The 22,742-nt window shown below is 37.2% G+C and overlaps 7 protein-coding genes across 11 annotated transcripts; 4 read left to right on the forward strand and 3 right to left on the reverse strand.

Moving 5' to 3' along the window:
• Positions 1 to 710: 710 nt before the first annotated feature.
• LOC142527393 (uncharacterized) lies at positions 711 to 4,851 on the reverse strand. The gene is made up of 5 exons (XM_075632179.1): positions 2,765 to 4,851; positions 2,359 to 2,459; positions 1,759 to 1,843; positions 1,576 to 1,651; positions 711 to 1,150 (listed from the first exon to the last, which is right to left on the reverse strand). Exons 3-5 carry the CDS (start codon positions 1,777 to 1,779, stop codon positions 783 to 785), a joined length of 465 nt encoding a protein of 154 aa, XP_075488294.1. The 5' UTR covers positions 1,780 to 1,843; positions 2,359 to 2,459; positions 2,765 to 4,851; the 3' UTR covers positions 711 to 782.
• LOC142526148 (uncharacterized protein At2g29880-like) lies at positions 3,422 to 4,445 on the forward strand. The gene is made up of 2 exons (XM_075630405.1): positions 3,422 to 3,748; positions 3,843 to 4,445. The coding sequence occupies exons 1-2, from the start codon at positions 3,422 to 3,424 to the stop codon at positions 4,443 to 4,445; spliced, it is 930 nt and encodes a 309-aa protein (XP_075486520.1).
• Positions 4,852 to 5,654: 803 nt separating the features above from the next.
• LOC142526149 (uncharacterized) lies at positions 5,655 to 6,125 on the forward strand. Its single transcript, XM_075630406.1, has one exon. It carries the CDS (start codon positions 5,655 to 5,657, stop codon positions 6,123 to 6,125), a length of 471 nt encoding a protein of 156 aa, XP_075486521.1.
• A 1,337-nt stretch (positions 6,126 to 7,462) lies between these two features.
• Positions 7,463 to 9,689, forward strand: LOC142526229 (two-pore potassium channel 1-like). 4 transcript variants are annotated; one of them, XM_075630489.1, is made up of 3 exons: positions 7,463 to 7,596; positions 8,122 to 9,054; positions 9,365 to 9,689. In XM_075630489.1, exons 2-3 carry the CDS (start codon positions 8,153 to 8,155, stop codon positions 9,513 to 9,515), a joined length of 1,053 nt encoding a protein of 350 aa, XP_075486604.1. In that variant the 5' UTR covers positions 7,463 to 7,596; positions 8,122 to 8,152; the 3' UTR covers positions 9,516 to 9,689. The 4 variants fall into 4 exon arrangements, with proteins under 4 accessions (XP_075486604.1, XP_075486606.1, XP_075486607.1 ...); XM_075630491.1 differs by having other exon boundaries at positions 7,465 to 7,596; positions 8,137 to 9,054; XM_075630492.1 differs by having other exon boundaries at positions 7,505 to 7,578; positions 8,137 to 9,054.
• An 855-nt stretch (positions 9,690 to 10,544) lies between these two features.
• LOC142526228 (cysteine synthase 2-like) lies at positions 10,545 to 13,152 on the forward strand. Its single transcript, XM_075630488.1, has 7 exons — positions 10,545 to 11,038; positions 11,120 to 11,194; positions 11,526 to 11,669; positions 11,802 to 12,191; positions 12,278 to 12,513; positions 12,593 to 12,816; positions 12,897 to 13,152. The coding sequence occupies exons 1-6, from the start codon at positions 10,790 to 10,792 to the stop codon at positions 12,810 to 12,812; spliced, it is 1,314 nt and encodes a 437-aa protein (XP_075486603.1). The 5' UTR covers positions 10,545 to 10,789; the 3' UTR covers positions 12,813 to 12,816; positions 12,897 to 13,152.
• A 171-nt stretch (positions 13,153 to 13,323) lies between these two features.
• On the reverse strand, positions 13,324 to 15,426 carry LOC142526230 (uncharacterized). The gene is made up of 3 exons (XM_075630493.1): positions 15,158 to 15,426; positions 13,867 to 13,961; positions 13,324 to 13,765 (listed from the first exon to the last, which is right to left on the reverse strand). Exons 1-3 carry the CDS (start codon positions 15,207 to 15,209, stop codon positions 13,481 to 13,483), a joined length of 432 nt encoding a protein of 143 aa, XP_075486608.1. The 5' UTR covers positions 15,210 to 15,426; the 3' UTR covers positions 13,324 to 13,480.
• A 2,093-nt stretch (positions 15,427 to 17,519) lies between these two features.
• LOC142526209 (uncharacterized) lies at positions 17,520 to 21,840 on the reverse strand. 2 transcript variants are annotated; one of them, XM_075630460.1, is made up of 3 exons: positions 21,677 to 21,839; positions 19,265 to 21,563; positions 17,520 to 17,814 (listed from the first exon to the last, which is right to left on the reverse strand). In XM_075630460.1, exon 2 carries the CDS (start codon positions 21,554 to 21,556, stop codon positions 19,469 to 19,471), a length of 2,088 nt encoding a protein of 695 aa, XP_075486575.1. In that variant the 5' UTR covers positions 21,557 to 21,563; positions 21,677 to 21,839; the 3' UTR covers positions 17,520 to 17,814; positions 19,265 to 19,468. The 2 variants fall into 2 exon arrangements, with proteins under 2 accessions (XP_075486575.1, XP_075486574.1); XM_075630459.1 differs by having other exon boundaries at positions 19,265 to 21,840.
• Between the last annotated feature and the right edge of the window lie 902 nt (positions 21,841 to 22,742).

A 22,742-nucleotide genomic window follows, 5' to 3' on the forward strand; every position in this document is an offset into this window, starting at 1 on the left:
AAGACGACAAAGTCACGTGAGGTCCACCTGCCGCCATTTTTATCTCTGAAACACAACCTGTACCCATCTACGATCAAATCGTCCCACGTAATGTAATCCATCCAACTGTTGTCCTTTTGCGAAAACCGTTGCGATCGATAGCTATAATTTATGCCAATGGATAAGGGGGAATTATTCAAATACAGAAATAAATAAAACTACTTTTGACTCATTTTTCATAATGGAATGGGCACATTATTCTTCAGTAATTTAGAAAAACATGGTTGTTTTGAATAATGAAATGAAAACCAAGACAGAAACTGGAAACAAGAAAGAAGCAAACTTTCATTTAGAGCACTCGTCCAAAGACATATTTAGGGGAAGTTTCAAGTGTTTGACCTAATCTAAATAACAAAATATCCCAATACGCAAATTTAATTTCTAAACACGTCGATCCAAAGGCACGAAGTCCATTTTAATATGTAATTTCAACAAGACAGATTCAATGCAGTACTTGAATGGTTGGGCCAAAAAAGTCTTGCAAGAGCCGAAGGATCACAAGGAATCTTCTCAATCTTTTAGAAATAAAAGGGTCCACTCCTACATGCATAAAAATGCCTATCAAATTCAATAAATCAACATCCTAACTCGAATAAATTAATAAATCTGGCTCCACCATTGCGCAGAAACGCCATAAAACTCAGATCTCTATCTCGTTAACTAAAGAAAAAAGGAACATACTTAATGACATAATAATTGGTCACATAATGCCGCAAAAACTGATGGGTTCATCATCATACGGGTCATATTCTCTGAGTGGATATGATGGTACGTACCTCGCGGGGTGGTAAGCTCAACCCGTGATAGTAGGGATGATCGAACCTTAATCTTGACGAACACGAGTAAGAATATTGATCCATCAAGTACCGTAGTCTATTCCTATATGGGTCGTCAAGTACTACTCCGTACGGGTATCCAGTATTATAATAACCATGATCATAATAGTCATGAGAGTAAGAACGTCTATTAAGATCCGGGTGTCCGAGTTTGACCCATTTTAACTCCGCATGGTACCCGGTTCTCGTCAAGGCCCTCACGAGCATGTTTGGATTCACCACACCGTACACTTTGGCCAGCCCTTCTTGAGAATCTATGGTAACATCAAATACCCCTACAAAAAGTAGTGTCCAAAATCCAAATTTCATTAATCATTAGTAGAGATGACAATTTTTTCCAAGAGTCGCAAGAAAAACGCGAGACGGGATGAGTATGACAAACTTGACACCATCCCACCCCATTGTTATACCTAATCATGATTTCAGAAACTCAAAACGGACTAGCGTATTGTGTTAAGATTTGTCAGACTACCTCAACGGTGAGTGTTTTTCTATAAACTATCTTGGTATATTCTATCAAAGTTTTATCCTCAATTTCAACTTCAAAAAGGAAAAATAATATAAAGGGTATAGTGTTATAAATCAGACCTATTTCACACTTTCTTTTCATTGGCGGAACATGCTTCATAAAAAAATTAAATTTAAAATCCTAAATTTAAGGTTTCAAATAATTTCAAGTTGAACTACAAGTACTGTTTACCGCAAATTGAACCCAGAACCTCCAGCATCTTCATTTTGCAGGCCTGACAATGGACATTCACCTTCAGAACACAGCTCTACAACATGCACGATTTCATTCAAAAAGCTTCAGATTTACTGCCATATAAAGCAGCGATTCAAATCAAGCGAAAAGTAATAAGAATGATAGTTTCTGATTAAATACCGCTTCAGCATAAGGCTCCATCACAACAATCTCAAGACCGTATGTATGCTCAATAACTCTGGATATGAAAGATGGGTTTCTTTTTCTGCAGTATATATAAGTATTAAAATCATATTTCGAGGTTTTATGAAAATGGAAAATTAATCTTTCGAATGATTTTGTATATATCGTTTCCATTTTTAATTAGGATAAGATTCTAAAGCATACAGACCAATTTTAAGTACGTAGTTGCCTGTTTTGCATTGGATCATACTGTGTGTGATCTCTCAAATAACAAGAAAATATTAGGATCTTATCTAATTGTTCCAATCCCGGGAAAATGCGATGACAGTATCAATTCTCTATAAAGAATCACTATTCCAAAAATTAATTTAAACTGGATTTTTTCCTTCACTATCGTAATATTCATGAACAAATGAAACCATTTTGAGTCTCAATATGAGAAACAATAACTAAACTGAATGATTGATGACTCTGCAATCTAAGTAAAACTCGGTGAGGATATGTTCAATGGTTAAATAGCAACAGGCCTAAATCTCAGCATTTAATTACAAGATATTTTTTAACGTATGTTCAATATAATGGCAACATATTCAATACCTTTTCACTTAACCTGATCGATTAGTGAAAGCATAAGAAGCAAAGCCAGCAGCTTAGATGTATGCATGCTCCCTTTTGGATTATGGATGGCAGATAACTCTCTGTAAAGAATGAAAGTGAGTTTGCACACAATGGTTCAATCTCGAATTTGACTCCACCGTCCAACAATTGCTTGAGTTCGAAACTAACGGGGGTATATTCAATCTAGAAAATTTAATTACTTTTGATGACTTTCATGGATTTTAGAAATCTAGAGGTATTCAACATGGATTTTTGTAGACTCTATGAAAATCTATAAGTATCCAAAATTTTCATAGATTTTCCATGATTCTTATAGATTTCTTTATGTACAAAATTTAAAACACTAGGTACAACAATTAGAAATAAAAAATTCTCTTCTACTCACCCTAGAGATTTTGGTAGACTTTTATCAACAAATTTTTGCACCCCATATCGGCGGCCGCTCTTCTTCCTCCTGCACAATTTCCTTCAAAGGTACCTTCTTCAGTCACGATTTTTTTTTTTGTTGTTGTACAAATTCAAGTTGACTTCTCAATTATTATGGTGTTTCATTTTTCTTTTTTTCTTGTCAGCTTGATCATGATTATTTATCATAAATCTATATAATTTCACGATTTTGTCTACACATTCACACAAATCCTATTGAGAATAATTCGATGCACACAAACCTAATTTCACAATTGTATCAAATGTCTCACTACATTAATAATATCGTTATTTAATATCATGTTTTTAATATATGTATATTGCATCGTTTTAGGTTTGTTATGAGTATAATCAATAATTTGCAAGTATTTTATTAATTTGTAAGTATTTTATTATTATTTAAATATCATGTTTTTAGTATATGTATATTGCATAGTTTTAGGTTTGAATGAATATAATTTATAGTCTGTAAGTTTTTTTTATTATTTAAATATCATGTTTTCAATATGCGTATATTGCATAGTTTTAGGTTTGTTATGGATTATAGAATGTTAATAAAATTTGTTGTGAGTTGTTCTTGAGATTTTATCTTATGCATATTCAAGTAATACTATCAATGGGAGATTCACGAGAAAAATATAATGTGTGGACGATTGAAGAGAGCAATGAATTGCTAAAAATTATGGTTGATGCTGCCATGAGAGGATGGCGTGATAAGAATGGAGTATTTAGCAAAAAAACTGTAGAAAAGAAAATACTTCCCGCTCTGAACGACAAGATTGGGTGTGCAAAAACTATTACACAATATCAAAGTCGTCTAAAGTGGTTCAAAGGAAGATACAACAGTTATTGTAAGCTTATGCGTCATAACTCTGGTTTTGGATGGGATCCTGAGACAAAGAAATTCACGGCTAATGACGAAGTATGGAAATATTATTTTAAGGTGAGAGTCTTCGAGTTTAAAAAAATAAAATTTATATTTACAATTAGATTTATAACTAGCTTAACACTTGATGTTATTTTTTGCTCTTTACCAGTCTCACCCTAAACATGAACACTATCGGACAGACACTTTTGAGGATTATGAAGACCTGAGAATCGTGGTTGGGACTGGAACTGCTACAGGAAAACACTCAATTGGAGTAGGAGATGACACTGATGCAAGAAAATTTGAGATAGAAGAAAATAGGGGAACTAGTTTAATAGACGATTATGTGCTTGATCACAACATTGGTGAATATTTCGTGCAAAGCGACGGACAAGAATCTTCGTATCAACCTCCATTTTTCGAGGACTCTATTTCACCATTACCCTCTCAGCCCATAAGTTCAGAAGTTCCAGCAACAACTAGGAAACGGGATAGGACCGAGTTTGAAGCAAAATCAAACACATTCAAAAGTATTGACCCAAATGCTATGCATGAGTTCTCCCATAGTCTTGAGAAGGTGGTTTCTAAGATAGAATCAATAGGGAATGCAGGTGACACTTGTTGGGATGCTATCAAGGAGGTCCCAAATTTGGATAATCGTACTCGATATAAGGTGCTTGATTTACTCAATACCAGATCAAAAAAGATGGATTTCTTGAAAATGACCATTGAAGAGCGTTCGGGATGGATAGATTATAAATTGAATGAATGAGTATGTTTTGAAACACAATTCTTAAATAGTTACCTTATGTTAAAAATTTTATTCGCATTGTTTCAAATTGTTTTTCTAATTATTGATCTAGTAGAAAACTCTTGAATTTTGGATGATTTATATAAGTTTTTTGTTGTTTCTTGAACATATCTTGTTTGATACATGGAATGATTTTTAATAAATTTATAGAGTTTCTTTTATTTTAATTATCTGTTTGATATCAGGTAGTTTATTTAAATGTCAAATATCAACGTCGATGAAGTAGAAGAACAAATGGAAGAAGATGAATTTGAAGAAGAATTACACGAAACTATTAGGTTTTTGTTAGTTGAAGTTCGTGGGAGCCTCTATACTTTTACTAAGCATATAGCTAACATGAATTGTGAACGTGTCCATCGTCCTTTAAATAGACAACCAATAACTTCAAGGGGATACGATTATATTCATGAAATATTAAAAGAAGATCCAACAAACTTTCGAGAGATTTATAAAATGTACCCCGACGTATTTTTAAAATTGTGCAACATCCTTAGAGAGAAAACACATTTACAAGATACAAGATACATTTGTATTGAAGAAATGCTTGCCGTATTTTTACTCGTTGTTGGTCATAATACACGATATTGCTTAATTCGTAAAACCTTTGAACGATCACACTACAATACAAGCCAAAACTTCAACAAGGTAGGTGTTGAAAGCATTAAATAGCATTGCAGCAGATATGATGGTCAAACCTGGATCTGCAGTGCCCGAAAAAATAAGAGAGAGTACAAGATTTTATCCTTATTTCAAAGTAAGTAATGAAATTCTTTTTGTTGTTTTTGTTATTGATGTTGTTGTAATTATTATTATTATATTGTTGTTATAGGATTGCATTGGAGCTATTGATGGCACTCATATTCCTGCCACGGTGTTTGGGCATGATACTAATAGTTATCGTAATCGTCATGGGACGATTTCTCAAAATGTTTTAGCAGCATGTAACTTTGATTTATAATTCATATATGTGCTCAGTGGATGGGAGGGATCTGCACATGATTCAAACGTATTGACAGATGCTTTATCAAGAAATAACGGGCTTAAAGTGACACAAGATTATTTTTTTAATGCTACTAGCTTATTTAATTTCTTTTATTTTTTAGGATTATATATTCTATACATTAGTTACTTGATCCTACAAAATATGGTTTGATAGGTAAATTCTTTTTAATGGATGGTGGGTATCCAAATCGACGTCAATTCTTGGCTCCTTTTCGTGGTGTGCGTTATCATCTCCAAGATTTCACTGGCCAAGGTCGCCACCCTGAAGATGCAAAAGAGTTGTTCAATCTCCGTCATGCTTCTTTGAGGAACGTAATTGAAAGGTTATTTGGCATATTTAAATCGCGGTTCAAATTATTCAAAACTGCTCCTCCGTTTAAATATACAACACAGACAGAGATTGTATTGGCTTGTGCTGGATTACACAATTTTCTTCGCAAGGAGTGTCGTTCTGATGAATTTCCAGTTGAAACCGAGATTGAAGTTCCACCATCTTCATCTGAACAAGTTTACGAAGATGACAACTTTGGTGAATTATTCGATACACAAGAACAACAACGGACAAATGCTAATGCATGGAGAGATGCTATAGCAAATCAAATGTGGAGCGATGTTGATCATATTGTCAATATAAGTTAGATTTTATTTCATAAACTATTGTTGAAATTTTATCAAATTGTCATACTATTTTGATTTTTTAATCTAATATTCACAAAAAGAAATTGTTATATATTCTAAATTTTTTGATTAATTAATAATTTATGTTGAATTGGTTAGGATCGAGAAGTTCAATTTTGAGTTCATAATTGATTAGTGATTCATTATTTGTTTTCACAAATAAAATCTATTTACATTTTAAATAAATTTTATTTACATTAATAATAATAATAATAATATTTCAAATGAAGAGTCTAGATTGAATATACCCCCATAAAAATATTACAAGAGTCATGGATTTTCATATGAAAAAGTTAACAGAAGTCTACAAAAGTCTTGCAAAAAGTCTACATGAGTCTATGAAATTCTGTTTAGAAATCTGTGAGATTCTATAAATGTCTGTCAAATCCACAAAAGTCTCTTATTAAAAAAAGTCATTAAAAGTCGTTAAATCTCTAGATTGAATACACGCATGTAAGATTGTAAAATATTACACATGGACTGAGAAGTGCTTTTTATACAATGGCTAATGGCAATACACACAAAAATAATTATCATTCAAGAAGCTTTGCCTCCAATAGGGTACTTCGCATTCCATATAACACCTATGCAACATACCTCAGAGCTTATGCTTATCAGAGAACGTTTAAAATTAGCTGGAAAAAAAATGAGATTTTAAACACATGGTTCCATGCTATGTATCTACCCGTTAAAGGTAGGAGACATTGATATGTTTTACAATCAGATTGAAAGGCTCCAAGCCAACGAATCTCCGGGAGATGACTTGATGTAGTAAGTACTGATATATATTAATATCGTTATTCCAATTTTATACTCAAAATTTTATTTTTGTAATTATATCTAAAAAAATTTGTTATGTAGTATTATATATATTCCATATTTTCAACATTTTGTAGTAAATAGCGCGTGGGTTCACTAATTCAATTTTTTTTTAAAATATTTATGAATTTAATATAGATAGTGATGTGTGGGGAGAGAATAGTTAGTATCTATAGGATAAATAATGTTATGATTATTAAATATTGAGTAAAATATAAAATTATATTTAATTTATGTTATGATTATTAGATATTGAGTAAAATATAAAATGATATTTAATTCATAATAATATATTTGGTTTGATTAACTAAATATTGAATAAATAATAGATTACAATCATGTTCCTTTCATAATTAATGAATATGAATAACATTACACACACCTCGTAGTACCGATTCCCTTCCAGTGGCCCACGTTTACGTTCGAAGAAGTCAACAATTGACTTCCCCATTTAAGACAAATTAACATTAGTTGGCAAAAGCCAAACTGAGCACAAAACATAGAACAGTTAACACTTTACAGACATTTGTAAAGCGAAACCTTCGAGTCATTCCAGGAGACGACACCGAGGAAACGATTCGCGCTTCCACTAGTCGTAAATCCAAGTTTCTAGGTTAGACCTTCTGCTGAGCTACGCATCTTCTGTTTGAATTTATCGCTAAATGCCATTTTGTTCTTTGTTATGTTTGAATGTGGATCCGCGTTGGCATCTGAATTCTAACCGATGATAGTTAATTGTATTTTAGCCGTCTTGATTTGGAGGATTTGAGACGATTCTGATGGGTTTTCGTTTATCTTGTTTAAATAGTTTAGATTTAGAATTCCGCTGTGATTTTTTGTGTTTTATTAATTTAACCTGGAAGTTTTCACCCTGCAGTCTCAGACTTGTCAACCTCTGATAGATTATCTCTACCTTTTTTATGTTCTATTGTTAGTAATATGACACCATTAATATTAGAGAAGTGAACAAATAAAAGAATATTAGTAGTGGTAGTTATGTTGATCAGAAGTATACGGGTTTAATGCAATCCTTCTTCTGAACGTTTATGTTGGTATTTCAAACCCCCACCCGGCAACTCCAAAGATTCCAGACAGTTCTTATGTCGTGGTGACCCAAAATTTGTTCTGGGAATCTCAGGTTTTTCGTATTCAGGAAAATACTGAAGTTAATGGCCAGTGACGGTGAAACGTCCGCATCAACAGCATTGTTAAGTCATAAGCCTCCGATCGATCTAAAAGCTGGTGCTAAGGGAAGGAGATTTCGTCGAAGCAAAAGCGCTCCTTTGACTGAATTTGTTCCTGGGGAAATCGATTGCACGCCGGAGCCACTTCCACATTCTGATTCGTATTTATATACAATAAATCCCAGTTTTAGAAGAGTGATCATTTACCTTGTATTTTACTTGGCTATCGGTACCCTATGCTTTAGCTTTGTTATGAGCACGATCATCGGCGTGAAAACAAATGGTGTTCTTGATTCTGTTTATTTTTGCATAGTTACCATGACCACTGTTGGATATGGAGACCTTGTGCCTAACAGTGCCTCCACAAAACTTCTTGCTTGTGCTTTTGTCTTCACGGGGATGGCTTTATTAGGTCTAACAATAAGCAAAGGAGCAGACTACTTAGTAGAAAGGCAAGAGGTATTGCTTATTAAGGCAATGCATCTCAGGAGAAAACTAGGTCCGAGTGACATTCTTAAGGAGATGGAGAACAACAGGGTTCGATACAAGTGCTTTATGATGTTGTCCATCCTCATAGTCCTTATTATTGTTGGCACAGTCTTTCTGGTTACTGTCGAGAAATTTAGCACCGTTGATGCGTTTTATTGTGTTTGCTCTACAGTTACAACATTGGGTTATGGAGACAAAAGCTTCTCATCAAAGGCCGGGCGTATTTTCGGTATATTTTGGATTCTGACAAGTACCATTTGTTTGGCTCAGTTCTTGTGTTACACTGCGGAGCTCAACACAGAGGGAAGACGGAAAGCACTGGTTAAATGGGTTCTCACCAAGAGGATGACAAATGTGGATTTGGAAGCGGCTGATATTGACAACGATGGAACTGTGGAGTAAGTCACTTATGAACTTATACATGAACTTTGTTGTGAGTTTTGTTTTTTAATCGATGCCCGTCTACGTTCACAATCAATCACCCAAGTTGATGATAGTCAGATTTATCCCAAATGCTCAAAATGAATGATGATTTCATTTTGTTCACCCCTCAAGTATGCCTGAAAACATGAGGCCCGGAAACGAGTATCCAACATTAACTGATGAAAATATGAAATCATACACGGCTGGTAATCAAAGTTTATGGCGCGAAGAATAGTTTCATGTATCCCACTGATTGCTTTTTTTTTGCTTGAAATTTAATGACAGTGCTGCTGAATTCATCATCTATAAGCTGAAAGAGATGGGGAAGATCAGTGAAGAGGATATTAACCTTCTGCTAGAAGAGTTTGACAACCTTGATGTCGATCAGTCTGGAACCATTTCTACGCGTGATTTAACTCTCGCCCAGTTAGCTTAAACACGAGAAGAAGAAATATTTTGTGAAATTTGTTTGTACACACATCTGATAGTAATGTTTAGTTTCTACACCTTAACGAGTTAGTATTGTTGAAATGTGCGTATTTATTTCTTCATGCCTTGTGGATTTGCATTTTTTACATTTGTTAAAAGAAATCAAGGCTAATTTTCATGTATTTCTATTGTCTTGCTGGTTGGAGAATACTCACATGTTGGAAGTGATTTATATATAAATCATCACACATAAGTGTCACCAACGTAATATGTATGTATATATAGAAATCAAACGAAAATCACCTGGAGCCGATCATCTTAGTATTTTATTAATACCAAAAAAAAAAAAATGTACAAGAAAGCGAACTAGCGTAAAAAACATCAGTCGGCTCAAAAGCTTGCGTTCAGCTAAATATTACCTGCTCCGATTAGCCATCGGCGAAGTTTAATAGCCCCTCGACGGCATTCTCGCCTGGAGAATCTGCCTCCGGCGCAGAAATCCGGCCAAACACGACGACTGCTACGAGAAATAGAGCAGTCGAAAGGAGGAGTGGCCAAAAGTAGTTCAAAACATCGAGAAAACGAGGTGCCAGATAGCAGAGAGAGAAGATCACAACACCGAAGCCAAAGAGCACCAGAATGTGCAACTTAAACTTGAGGAGCTTTTCTGGGATCTCCATTTGCTGAGAGTTGAGATGGGAAACCTCGGATCTTTCACAGTGCAGAGATTCTGCTTGTGAGGCATGTGAATGCCTCGCGGTCGGTGTCGGAAATTTTATTAATTAGTCCTTGTTTTCAATTTCAAATCCCCAAAATGCCCATAGTTAATTGCACATATCTCCTAATCAAGGGATTTCTCGATGGTAGTGGCATGCGTCATTAGATTTAGATCCCAGCTAAATGGTATTGAATGCACTGGATGCATATTACTCTTTTACATAAGAATTGATTGTTTTTTGGTAATTATTTTTCTTTTAATTATTTGAAGAGATAATTAATTATAAAACAGACCATAAAGTCGTTTTTCCTAAGTGGAAAAAAGTGTGGGAGGTGAGGTTAGATTTTGTCTAATTCCAATCAACAGATAAACATTGTTTGGTTGTGGTCAATCTCACCTTATTCTTTGTTCCCCTGTCTGTTCGCTATGACTGGCTTCTGAGTTCAGTCAGGATTTGTGATACTGATGATGTAGTTATGGGCCGTTTGATCTGTTGGGCCTGTATACCTTACCAGGCAGCCCATTCTACCATCCTGACGCCGTTCTAGAAAGCCGTCCAGGACATGAACTGTGATATGTTTTGGGCCCAATTCATAAATCCGGCCGCTACTATGGTGCCTCCTCCTGTTAGAACCGCCGGCGCCGCCGCTACTGCAGTCTCAGTAATTGCCTTGCTTTCCTACATTCTTATCAACAACAGAAGGGCTCGTTCGCGTAGGAACACCGTAAAGCCGAGAAGTGGGGTTGTTGCTGCCATTGGCAACACTCATCTGATTAGGATCAACAGTCTCTCCGACGCCACCGGATGTGAGGTGATTTATTTGTTTTTTCTCGAAAAATTTCATTGATTTTCTATATTCTTGTGGTGCCTTGATCATTATTTGGGCTGGCAGATTCTTGGAAAAGCAGAGTTCTTGAATCCCGGTGGCAGCGTGAAAGACAGAGTGGCAGTCAAAATCTTTGAAGAGGTATGAAACATTTTTGAACTTAGCATTCTGTACCTCACCTAACCGTCAGGAAAAAAATTTTGCTTACTAAACGCGAAAATGGATGTTCTGCTTATTTTAAAATCGTAATTCTACCATGGAAGGAGCTTTTATGTATGTGCAAAATGCTAGTAGCATTTTCCTTGGCGCTTAAATCAGTTACAAGATTTCAGTATGAACATGCTACTTGTTTTTGTTTTCTCTCTGTTATGACAATGCTGTAGTGTATCATTATGTTCTGTCTTTGTAGTTCTTGTTTGAACTTGGTCGTGTTTAGGTTAAAAATAATTTTTGCTCTGGGTGGTTTCCACAGGCCCTAGAATCTGGAGCTCTCTCTCCTGGAGGAGTAATTACAGAAGGCAGTGCTGGAAGCACGGCTATTAGTCTCGCGACAGTGGCTCCAGCTTATGGATGCAAGTGCCATGTAGTTGTTCCAGATGATGCTGCTATTGAGAAGGTATGTTTTGCGTTGCACTCTTATTTTCACGAATTCTTGGTATGCAAAAACTAGATGCATTGTTTCAATCACTTTTGAGTTGGATTCTTTGAATAAACTTCCATGTGGTGTTCTTTCCTTGATCATTTGCAGTCACAAATTTTAGAAGCACTTGGTGCCACCGTTGAAAGAGTTAGACCTGTTTCAATCACTCACAGAGAACACTATGTCAATATTGCACGGAGAAGGGCGCTTGAGGCTAATGGACTAGCATCAGAGCACCAAAATTCTAGGCAAACTAGCAAACAAATGAATCAAGTTGAGAATGGTGTATTGGTCCGGGGAAAACAGAGTTCGACGAGCATAGTTGACAGCAAGGGTGGTGGCTTCTTTGCGGATCAATTTGAGAACCTAGCAAATTTTAGAGCCCACCATGAGGGCACTGGACCTGAGATTTGGGAACAGGTTGGTGGGCATTTGGATGCATTTGTTGCAGCTGCTGGCACAGGGGGCACTTTAGCTGGAGTTTCTCGGTTTCTTAAGGTTGATTTCTTCCTAATCATGAAATTTCTTGTTGGACGGGTACTCTGGAGGTGTAGTGATATGACATTGTTTCATGGATTCAACAGGAGAAGAAACCATCTATCAAATGCTTTTTGATTGACCCTCCTGGCTCTGGTCTGTTCAATAAGGTGACCAGAGGAGTGATGTACACAAGAGAGGAGGCTGAAGGACGGAGGTTAAAAAACCCATTTGATACCATCACGGAGGGAATTGGGATCAACAGATTGACAGAAAATTTTAAAATGGCTGCACTTGACGGAGCTTTCCAGGGCTCTGATATGGAAGCTGTTGAAATGTCTAGGTTCAAGATATTGTTTGTAGTCAGTATGCTTTTCTGAACTCTTGAGATCAAAATAAAACCCGAACTCTATGTGCTTCAGGTATTTATTGAAGAACGATGGCCTCTTTCTTGGGAGTTCTTCAGCCATGAATTGCGTTGGAGCTGTCAAAGTGGCACTAGAACTGGGTCGTGGCCACACGATTGTTACAATTTTATGTGACAGCGGGATGAGGCACTTGAGTAAGTTTCACAACGCCCATTATTTGTCCCAATATAACCTGACACCTTCAGCAACTGGATTGGAGTTCCTCGGTCTCTAAGCGGGTGAGAATTGCCGCTTATTTATTTTTACATAAGCAGATTGTTTTCGTGATGGATATTTATCCTTTTAGTTGTTTTTGCAGGTTAGAAAATTGTTAATGGAAAAGGCATGCAGAATTAGGAGACACTGTTCTCAATCACTTTTAGACAAGTTTGTGAACAGGTTCACAAGATATTCGCATTTGAAATGTTTTTTTAAAAAATACAAAAGATACGGTTGGACAAATAACTTATAATGAAGAGCCATAGAACGCGTTTGTATTTTAGAATCACATTCCTAGGTTTGATAAGCTAAAGAATTTTTCTGTGGTTACAGATAGAGGGGAGTATTTTTTCTTATTTATTTTCCATTTTTGTAATTTGATAATTGCATTGAGGGAGGGGCAGGGGTCTTATCAACCTTACAGTTTTCTGCGGGCAGAGCAGCGGATACAAGGAAGTTAGCTAACTGAAGAGAAAAAAAAAAAAAAAAAATTTGATCATTGAGATTGTTTTTGGCAAATTCAAAAGTTGAGAAAGAAAGAGTCTGACCATAACCTTGCAATGTAATCACCAGGAGACGGGAAGTTAACGTGCACCCAAATAACCTCCTTATTGAAAGCAAAAATAGAATATCGGACACGAAAAGCAAGAAACAATAAAGACTTAAAATTAGATAGCGAGAAATCTAATGAGGGTGTCGCCTCTCAAACTGGGACTCATGACAATGGGGGTCAAGCCAATCCCTGGGACTCTTGGATGCAATCACGGGCATTTTTCCCGTACTGCCCACAAGCTCCCTTAAGTTGTCAACTTTATTCTCACGCCCAGTACCACTGTATCTCTTATCCGCTTCCTTGAGTTTCTGCTTAAACCTCTGCCTGTTGCCAGAGAAATTTCGCTCTTGCTGTTTTGCCTGAGATGGAGGAGCTCCGTGGGGTCCAAGGTAAATATTCTCTTCTTTTCTAGGTTGCTAAATCGTGACAGATAAATTTGAAATTCATTTCCGTTACATGAACTAAAAGCTAGCTAGCTTCCAAGTGTCAGAAGATTTGTAAACAACAAAGTGTTTACCTGAGCTGATTGCTTAGAGTCTTCTACTACTGGAGAAACGGTTACTCTGTCAAGGACCTCAATTCCCAAGCTTGGAATCACAAACCCATCAGTGTCTTGCAAATTGAACAAACCAATGGTTCAGTATAGAAAGATACAACAAAATACAAAATAGAACAAGCAACTTTCTAGTTACTAAACGGAAAATGCACAAGTCGAATAATGTTTCATTCATTTCTGATATTTGTTTTAAAAGTCGCAACTCGCAAGCCTTTGCAAAGCTTCTATGAAAGGTTTTCAATCTTCACGCTTTTAGAGACTGACAAATAGGAACATACAGTAAGATAGCTGGTTTAAACTCTAGCCTCTCCAACAATCAGAGGGAGGAATATTTCCTAATCCCAACCACCGAGGACAACCAAAATTCCAGGAAGACAACCCACTAAGTGATTGGACAACCACTCCTGCACCTTCCGCGAGTGAACCGGGCACGAGGAACATAATATGGGCCTTCGGTTACATAAACCATACTGCTGCGAGGCCAACACAGTAGATCCCTTCATTTTGCTAAACGATTATTGACTATTTTGCCACCTTTTGCACATGAAGCACCACAATCTCCGGATAATTTCATAGATTAACCAGTTTACACGAGCAGCATAGGTAAAGCTTTTAAGAGGAGATCCTTTATTATATTGTTTCATATGTCTTCACAATTCAGGGTTGTAGAGCAAAAGTTTCATAAAAAATTTGCTAAGCTAAAAAACACTCGAGGAATGTTTGCTTCAACGCATTTTCACATTATCAAGCATCACACAGAGTCGCAATGCGACACAGTTCTTGAAGCATAGACGACCTTAGTTTTATTTTATCAACCATTATTTTTCGAAATCACGAGATACATGATGCAAATAGATTCACAAACCAGAACCGTCCATCTAAAACCCATAACATATACAAAACGAGCCAACAGAAGTAGAGGAAATCAATAAACCAGACTAAAGAAAGTACAGCATTCGTTAGCTACTATAACTTCAAGCACGATAATCGAAATTCGTGATTAATAAACTCAAAAAACTATCAAACTCGATCTCCAATATACTATCAAGGCACATACACATGCACGCCAAAACATAAGCATACATACACATAAAACAAGTAAATACCCATACAGCAAAATTTAGCAAGATCTTAAATTTAACTGAAAAACACTGATAAGCAAGCAGTTCAAATTATCCTAAACTATTCAAAATAGGTATTCGTCAGTTCAAAGGTGACCGAAATGGCAAATACAAGAAAAATGCGACAGTACCCCACTCATCTTCTTCAATAGCAGGAGTGGTTTGCACTGAAGACGGGTCCATGTAATCCTGCTGATCATCTATTTCATTGACCACCAATAATATCTTCGCACCACCCTGGATCGAGGAAAAGTTTCAAGCTCCGCTCCGGAAACGAAAAAACTGTGGAAATCGAATCTCTTGTTGAGAAAGTACGATTACAATCCTGAACAAAACCCTAGACCTAGAAAAATATAAGCTAGCGTTAGCCCTGGCAATAAACGCGGCGACTGAAAAGCGGTTTCAGTATTCTACATCGTGAAGTTTCTTTTGGGCTAAATTTAATTGGGACAGTGGATTTCTAATATCTAGATAAGGCCGACCTCAAATTGGCGCGGCCCATTTTGGCCCAATTAAATAAGAAATGAACTGTTCAGTCAATGATCACCAACGTCACCGGAGCGAAGTATGTGAAATTACTTCAACTGGTGAGTTCTGAATTTTCAGATTTTTTGGCTTAGGAACTGAATATGTGGCACTTTTTCTGTTTCTCCATTTCCTTTTTTTTCCTTTAATTTTGCTTCTTTTTGCTAGCTAAATTCAGCTAATGAATGTGATGTTTGGATCTTGCTAGCGCTTGTATTTCCTCTAAGGTGAAAGTATAGTAAGAGGGCTCGTACTGTTTATAATCTATTTAGTAAAATGATGCATTTGAGTGTTTTGCACAACTTTTTCAAAAATTGTGCAGTCTATTTAAAGTCAGCAAGAGGATTTAGCTGAAGTCCCCGAGTTTCAGTTTAGAGAATGAGAATAAAGAACAGATGGAGAGAGGATGAGGGAGACAAGAAAAACCACATTTCGAATTGAAATATGAGCCAAAAATTCCTGCGGCTCCCTCAATTGAGCGCAACGACAATTATTTTGTTAGTTCTTTTCTCGTGTATCCTTGTATTTAGCTTGTATTCTCTGTGACTTAGTTAGACTTCCAAGTAAAACTGAGGAAGTGAGTTTAGATCAGGAAAGAAACCAAGGGAAAACTCAAGTTTCGATCATATATTGACTTGCACTTGACGGAACTACACACTTGGTTCTAGATACCATATTACTGCAGAGAAGGGTGAACACTGATGTAAATCTTTTAGCGAAAAACTCTTCTTTGTTCCCTTTAACAGGGCTGCATATATATTCTCGAGTCACGTTCGTAAAAACCTGTGTTAAGGTTCCAGAGTAATCATCGCATGTTTATTGAGTGTTTTCCACCTATATATCAGGCTCTAAGATGAATCACTTCTAAGAGCGGTTTCTTGTTGCACTTGTTTACTCTATTTATTCTGATTTTGGAGATACGATGCTTACCTTGACGCTCTGCTTGGTAAAATCGATTGCCCTCCAGATAAAATCTTGTTTTTCCATTGTTTTGTTTTCATGAGGACTTAATTGCAAAGCTGATCAAATTTTGGTGGCGCCTCGTGAAATTCCTATCAAATTTGCTTGATGAAAAAACCAGGTTACATAAAAAGTTGCTTTTTTTTTCTTGCGATGTCATGAAATACTCGGCCTAAGTACCATTTTGTTTTTTTTGGTACTCTTGTCAAGGTTGAATTTGTTCAATCGCAGCTAGGTCCATAGCAGGATAAAGTCTTGGTATCTTGGAATAACTTCTAGGACATACGTGTCATCATCCATAGCTTTCTTATGCAATGAATGGTAGTTCAACCATTCGATATTTCACCAATATATAGACTTACATACTTGTTCTCCAGAACTTTTTGTTTTTGAAGTTGTTACAGAAGCATTTAATGTTTATATTTTATAAAAAATAAATATTAATCTTTGTGCAAGTTTTTGTTTCGATGATGGGAAAATACTTTGGGCAAAAAGGTGATGGTGGAAAACTACCCATCTTTTTCTCCCATTCAAGTGTGAGCGCTCATAAATAATATAAACACGAATTGGGCAGCAGTAGATTAACGTCAAGCACAGAAGTTAAAAGAAAAGTAACCGAGACCATTCACAGAACCATAATTGCCAGAAAAAAACCAGCAAACGTTACCAGGTAAATCTAAAGATCTTGATGATTTTTCGATCACAAAATAAAATCAGGTTAGCATCCGAATGCAAGTCACAAAAGTAACAGCAAAGTAAAAAAGAAAGAACTGCGATCCAAGATTCGTCGATTTACGAACAATAAAGATGTGCATATACAACTTTGAACAAAAACCACATTCTTTGTGATATATACAAGCGTGATTTGACTGTACAAAATTCTGGATTTACAGAACGTGGTTGGTATTCTACATCATCTTGGTAAAATAGCAGTAAATTAACATGATACACCCAGCCAAAAATCATGGGGGTAAAGAATTACATGAAAATAAAACAAAAAAGGGGGTGTAAATGATAACATCCTGTGACTTTAAATCTAACACATCAAATCCATACAGTAACATTCTCAAACTCCAGCGTCTCACACGCGCTTCAGAATTTTAGTCCATTCAATGGCCATATTTAACATAAAAACATATTTAGAGTCCAGTAACTGAAATAAAAGGTGCCGCGCAAGCAAATCGATTCCAGTGAAGACCGTGCCATCTCATCCTCCCTTAACTAGAAGTTTCATGCACTATCCGCTATGCAAGAATCCAGACTCCAGAAGAAAAGCTTCAGATGAAAAAGGATATCCTTCCAGCTAACATCAAAAGAAAAATGTGAGACAAAAAATTGCAATACCGCGCGCATAATCTAATTATAAACTCATATCTGTAACGAAGTTATATAGATAATAAATTCCTCAGATTGTCAATAAACTCCACCCCAATGTCAGAGAGGAAATCTCCATATCGATTACATAAAATGCACCCAGTGAATTGTAGTATATCATCAGAATATGGTGAAATATAGTGGACCATCAAAACATTGCAATACAAAATAAGTTGAGATTTCAGATAAGCTCGGTCAATCCAGAGGAATGCCGGATTTAACAGTGAAAAACTAAAACCTCATTCTACAGATTGGAGAAAAATATATGTATGTATGCTTCGAATGTACTACCAAATAATTGTACGACTACTTTACAACGTCCACCAGAATATTTTGTTTCTCTTTTTAACCATACATATAGCTTATCGAAAGGTAGCGGAAGAGTAGATGTACTGCATCCAGATCCCTTGGGTGCAGTAATTTCATATTTTTACCATCATTACAAGTTGGTGAAGAAGAGGAAATTTTGAAAAATAACCTTGGTCAAACTAAGTTTTTGAAAAATAACCTCCAAGTGTATTCAAATACACTTGAGAGGGTTAGTTTTTTTTTTTTTAAAGAGTTTGGCAAGGTTATTTGATAACTATCCTGTGAAGAATACAGCGGAAGGGCGTGAATCAAAAAGAAAATGTCTACATATAGAGCCTACAGAGTTGAAGACAACAGAAATAACTATTATCGATGTTGGTGATTACTTTATAATCATGTCAGGTAGGTCCTTCAAAAACTTTCAGATCACTGAGTACAATTCTGAACAATACCCACAGACTAAAATGCCATCTTCCTCATGCAGCAAGTGTTAACAAAGGTGCCAACACCACTTCCATGTTCATGCACCTGAATTAATCTAAAAAACACACTAAAATTACCAATGAAGTATCTTATAAACCACAGCTACAATCCCAATCTCAGAACATACAGCTGCCTCAACAGGGATCTCTGGACTACAAAAGTAACATCTCCAAAAAAAGTTCACTCATGAATCGTGATTTCATTAGTCGAGCAAATAGTTGTGCACTGCCCTATGTTAAAATGTCCCTTCATTTTCCCTTTCACATAGTACAACCTACGCCAACCTCCATTTCCAACACACTAAGGCGTTGATCCCAAGGCTAGTAAACCAAACATTTGTGGCAAAAGGTAATGATGGCAGATGAATCTTTTTCAGCACATAGGAAAGAAAAGGCATTTATGTGCCAGAAGAGCTACTCATTGGAGTACTATGAATGAGGTAAACGAAAAATATAGAGGGGCTATAGTTAAATGTGAGGCAAACAAATAACCTCTACTAAGCCAGACCAAAAAATGGAACAGATGAAAATATTTACAATTGTTAAAACTAGTATATTGAAAGAGAATGCTGAAGAGTAAAGACTTACTTGACCCTAGGATAAGCATAGCCCTTGAAAGGAATCTCAGAACATTGAAGTAAGGAAGTTACCAACAACCACCTTTGTTCATTGAAGTCAGGCATTCCATGAAAAAGCTAGCAAATACTTGGAGAGATCTCAGCTAAAAACATTTATTTAGGGTTCAATCATATTTTTTAAACTAAATCTCAAGAAATCCTGCAGCAAATTGAGTCACTCAGAGGTGAGGCGACGCCTTTTCCCATATTCAGCATCCCTTGGTCTTGATCTATGCTCGTCCTCCTGTGCTAATTTTGACTTGCTATGAGCCCTTGATGATCTTCCCCTGTCCCATTCATTGTCATGTTCAGCCTCTCGATTTCTGTACCTATGATGATCTGAATATCGCTCCCTGTCTTCTTTGGTGCGTTCGCGCTCCCGATCATGATCACGGTCTTGAGATAGTTCACGATCACGGTCACTCTCCCTTTCCCTGTCTCTTCCAACATCTCTGCCATCACGGTGCCTTCTATCAGACCAATCAATATCACGTCCCATATCTTTCTCTCTAGGCACATCTCTGTCATACCCACCTCCTCTATCATCCCGATACCTTCTCTCAGAAGAGCCAGACCAGTCCCTTTCTGATCCCCTGTCTTTTTCTTTCGTTGCATTTGGCCATGGCCCTCTCTCTTGACTTCCTTCTCCATACTGATGCTCAGATGCAGCTTCTTCCCCATAGCTAGACTCTCGAACCCTCCCTCCAGGATCTTCACCTGCCCATCCTCCAATATTCGGATCTGACCACATCATCATATTTGGCCCCTCGACGCCAGGATTAGGCATCATACCCATGCCATTTATGGGCATTCCCCTCCCAAAGAATGCAGGGTTAACATGGGGAGCAACACCAGGTAAACCAACATTTCCAAGATGTCCAAATGAAGACATCATTCCAGAAAAGGGTGCTGCAGGAGCACCAGGAAAGCCCCCATAACTACCCATTCGGCCCATTGGACCTCCAAAAGCAGGATCAAAACCTTGACCCATCATTGCTTGAGGATGCAACATTGGAGGCGTGGCACCAATCCCCTGCACAAATCCATTACCATTACCCACTAGGCCACGAACACCCATTCCACCAGTCCGACTCCTCATGTGTCCCATTGGGCCCCTATTTCCCATCCCCCCTTGAGAATTGCCTCTACCCCAATTTCCTCTACCAAAACCTCGGCCATTATTATCACCACCTATATTACCACTGCCGCCGCCGCCTTGATTATTTCCACCAGTGGCAATATTGCCACCAACACCAATGGGTCTGTTGGGCATATCCCCAGGCCCTCTCCGTGGTTGATTAACAGACGTCTGTCCCATCTGTTGGTTCCTGTTGACCTGAGCTTCGCCCATTCTTTTGACAGTATATGGTGAGGCATATGCAACAACACAAGGTCGACCATTGAAGAGGTGTCCATTCATCCCTTCCTTGCATGCAGTGGCTGCTGCAGGATCATAAAACTCAACTTGGCAATATCCTTTCGACTTTCCACTGGCTCTCTCATCAAAGAACTTCACCTCCCTCACTGGTCCATACTTGCACAGTTCCAACTCCAGCTCGGTATCTGTTGTCCACCAATGAAGGTCTCCAATATAAAGAGTAGTCCCAGCCCCCCCACCCCCAACACCACCACCAACATCACCTCCAAACATGTTTCCACCAGTTCCATTGGCATTCCCAGTAATTCCAACATTCACAATATTTTCCGTGTTAGCAACACGAGGCTGATGGTGCTGAACCATCTGTTGATTATTCACGACACTGTTATTCACCATCTGCTCCACATCAACTGCTTTATTAGATGACTGCCCTAGCTCAAGCCTTAATCCACCACCACCACCACCACCACCCGGAGGTGCTCCGATACCTCTACCAACTCCAACATTACTCGCATTAATATTTCCACCAAAACCCACATTCTGATACCCTTCTACCCCAGTATGAACCCTAGAAGTATCCCTCTCATCTAGTAAGTTCATGCCTACATTCTCCACTACCGGCTGCTGCGGAAGAGAGGTTGAGGGCGTCGACTTTTCTTTGTTCTCCGGAACTTGCTCACTCGTTTGCCCTATGTTATCCTCGTTCTTCCGAAGAGACTGCATGAAGTTCTCGCCAACGTTAACATCGTTGTAGAGATCTTCGTAGTCATCGTCCTCCTCACCCATAAAACCCTCATCGGCCACCGCGGAGATCGCTTCGTTCCGGTGAAACTGGTCGTTCGGATCTCCGACATAAACACTGCCTCTATCTTCATTTTCATCCATGACTCGACTAAAATTAGGGTTAAATTCAGGGCTATTTTTATAAATATTTTAAGATCAAATCCGTGGAACAAAATTTGGGAGCATAGAGGGAAAAAAAATATTTTGATCGAAGGATCTTACCGGAAAGTGATACCTTTTCCTTCCAATTTTGAACTAGAGAAACCCTAATCTCAAGGTCGTGCTTGATAGGGGATAAAACTGAAGGCACTTTATGACTATACCATAATGCACTGCTAACCTGTCCTTACGGTACGTATAACACTATCCTACTACCTACCACACGCGGGGTGCATTCATCCCCGTTTTTTTCGATATATTTATACGTTACGATCTCACAGATCGTATTTTAAGATAGATATTTTATTTGCGTCATTATATTAAGAGTATTATTTTTTATTGTTAATATCAGTAGAATTGACTCGTCCCACAGATAATGATTCGTGAGACCGTCTCACAAGACACCTACTCTAATGTTTTTATACATTCCATACATGATATGGTTCTTATCTACTTAGCATTTGAAAAATCATATCGACTCATTCAATCATAATATAGAGATGAATTATCATGATTCATCATTCATACACATATCATATGTTGAGCAGATGAAACCACTACCGAATAGCATCTATAAGACCATCTATCCCACTCCATTTTATTATTAGCAGCGTCAAGCCTTTTGTTAATTCAAATTATTTAATATGTTGTGGCCCCAATATTTTTTCTTGCTGTAGGTTAAATCTGATTTTTTTGTCAAAATACTTTTATATGTTTGACAAGTGTGATGAATTTACAAGAGAAGGCATGTCTATGGTTTTCTCACATATATTGAGCATACTATTTCTTCTTCACGTTTGGTAGATCAATTCAGAATCTTCAATGCACCAGTGAACTAAGAAACCATTCAACGAACAAAAGAATCAAGAAATATGAATGCGAATGATCTAGGGAAATATCACTTTTTCGAAACGATTTCTCAATCACTCTGGTTTACAAACTTGATCTCCAGATCAATCTCAACACTCTTGATTGACTTGTCTGCGATTTTGCTTCTTGATTACTCCTGCAGAGCTTCAAACGTTCTGTGACTTTTGTATCTGTATTGCTTGCATTTATCTCTCTTCCGCAGGGAGTTGAAGTCTCCACTCTGACTTGACCTGCGCATTGTTGGATCTTAAACGAATTA

Source organism: Primulina tabacum, chromosome 15, assembly GCF_025594145.1.
Source record: "Primulina tabacum isolate GXHZ01 chromosome 15, ASM2559414v2, whole genome shotgun sequence".
In the NCBI taxonomy this organism is placed as follows: Eukaryota; Viridiplantae; Streptophyta; class Magnoliopsida; order Lamiales; family Gesneriaceae; genus Primulina; species Primulina tabacum.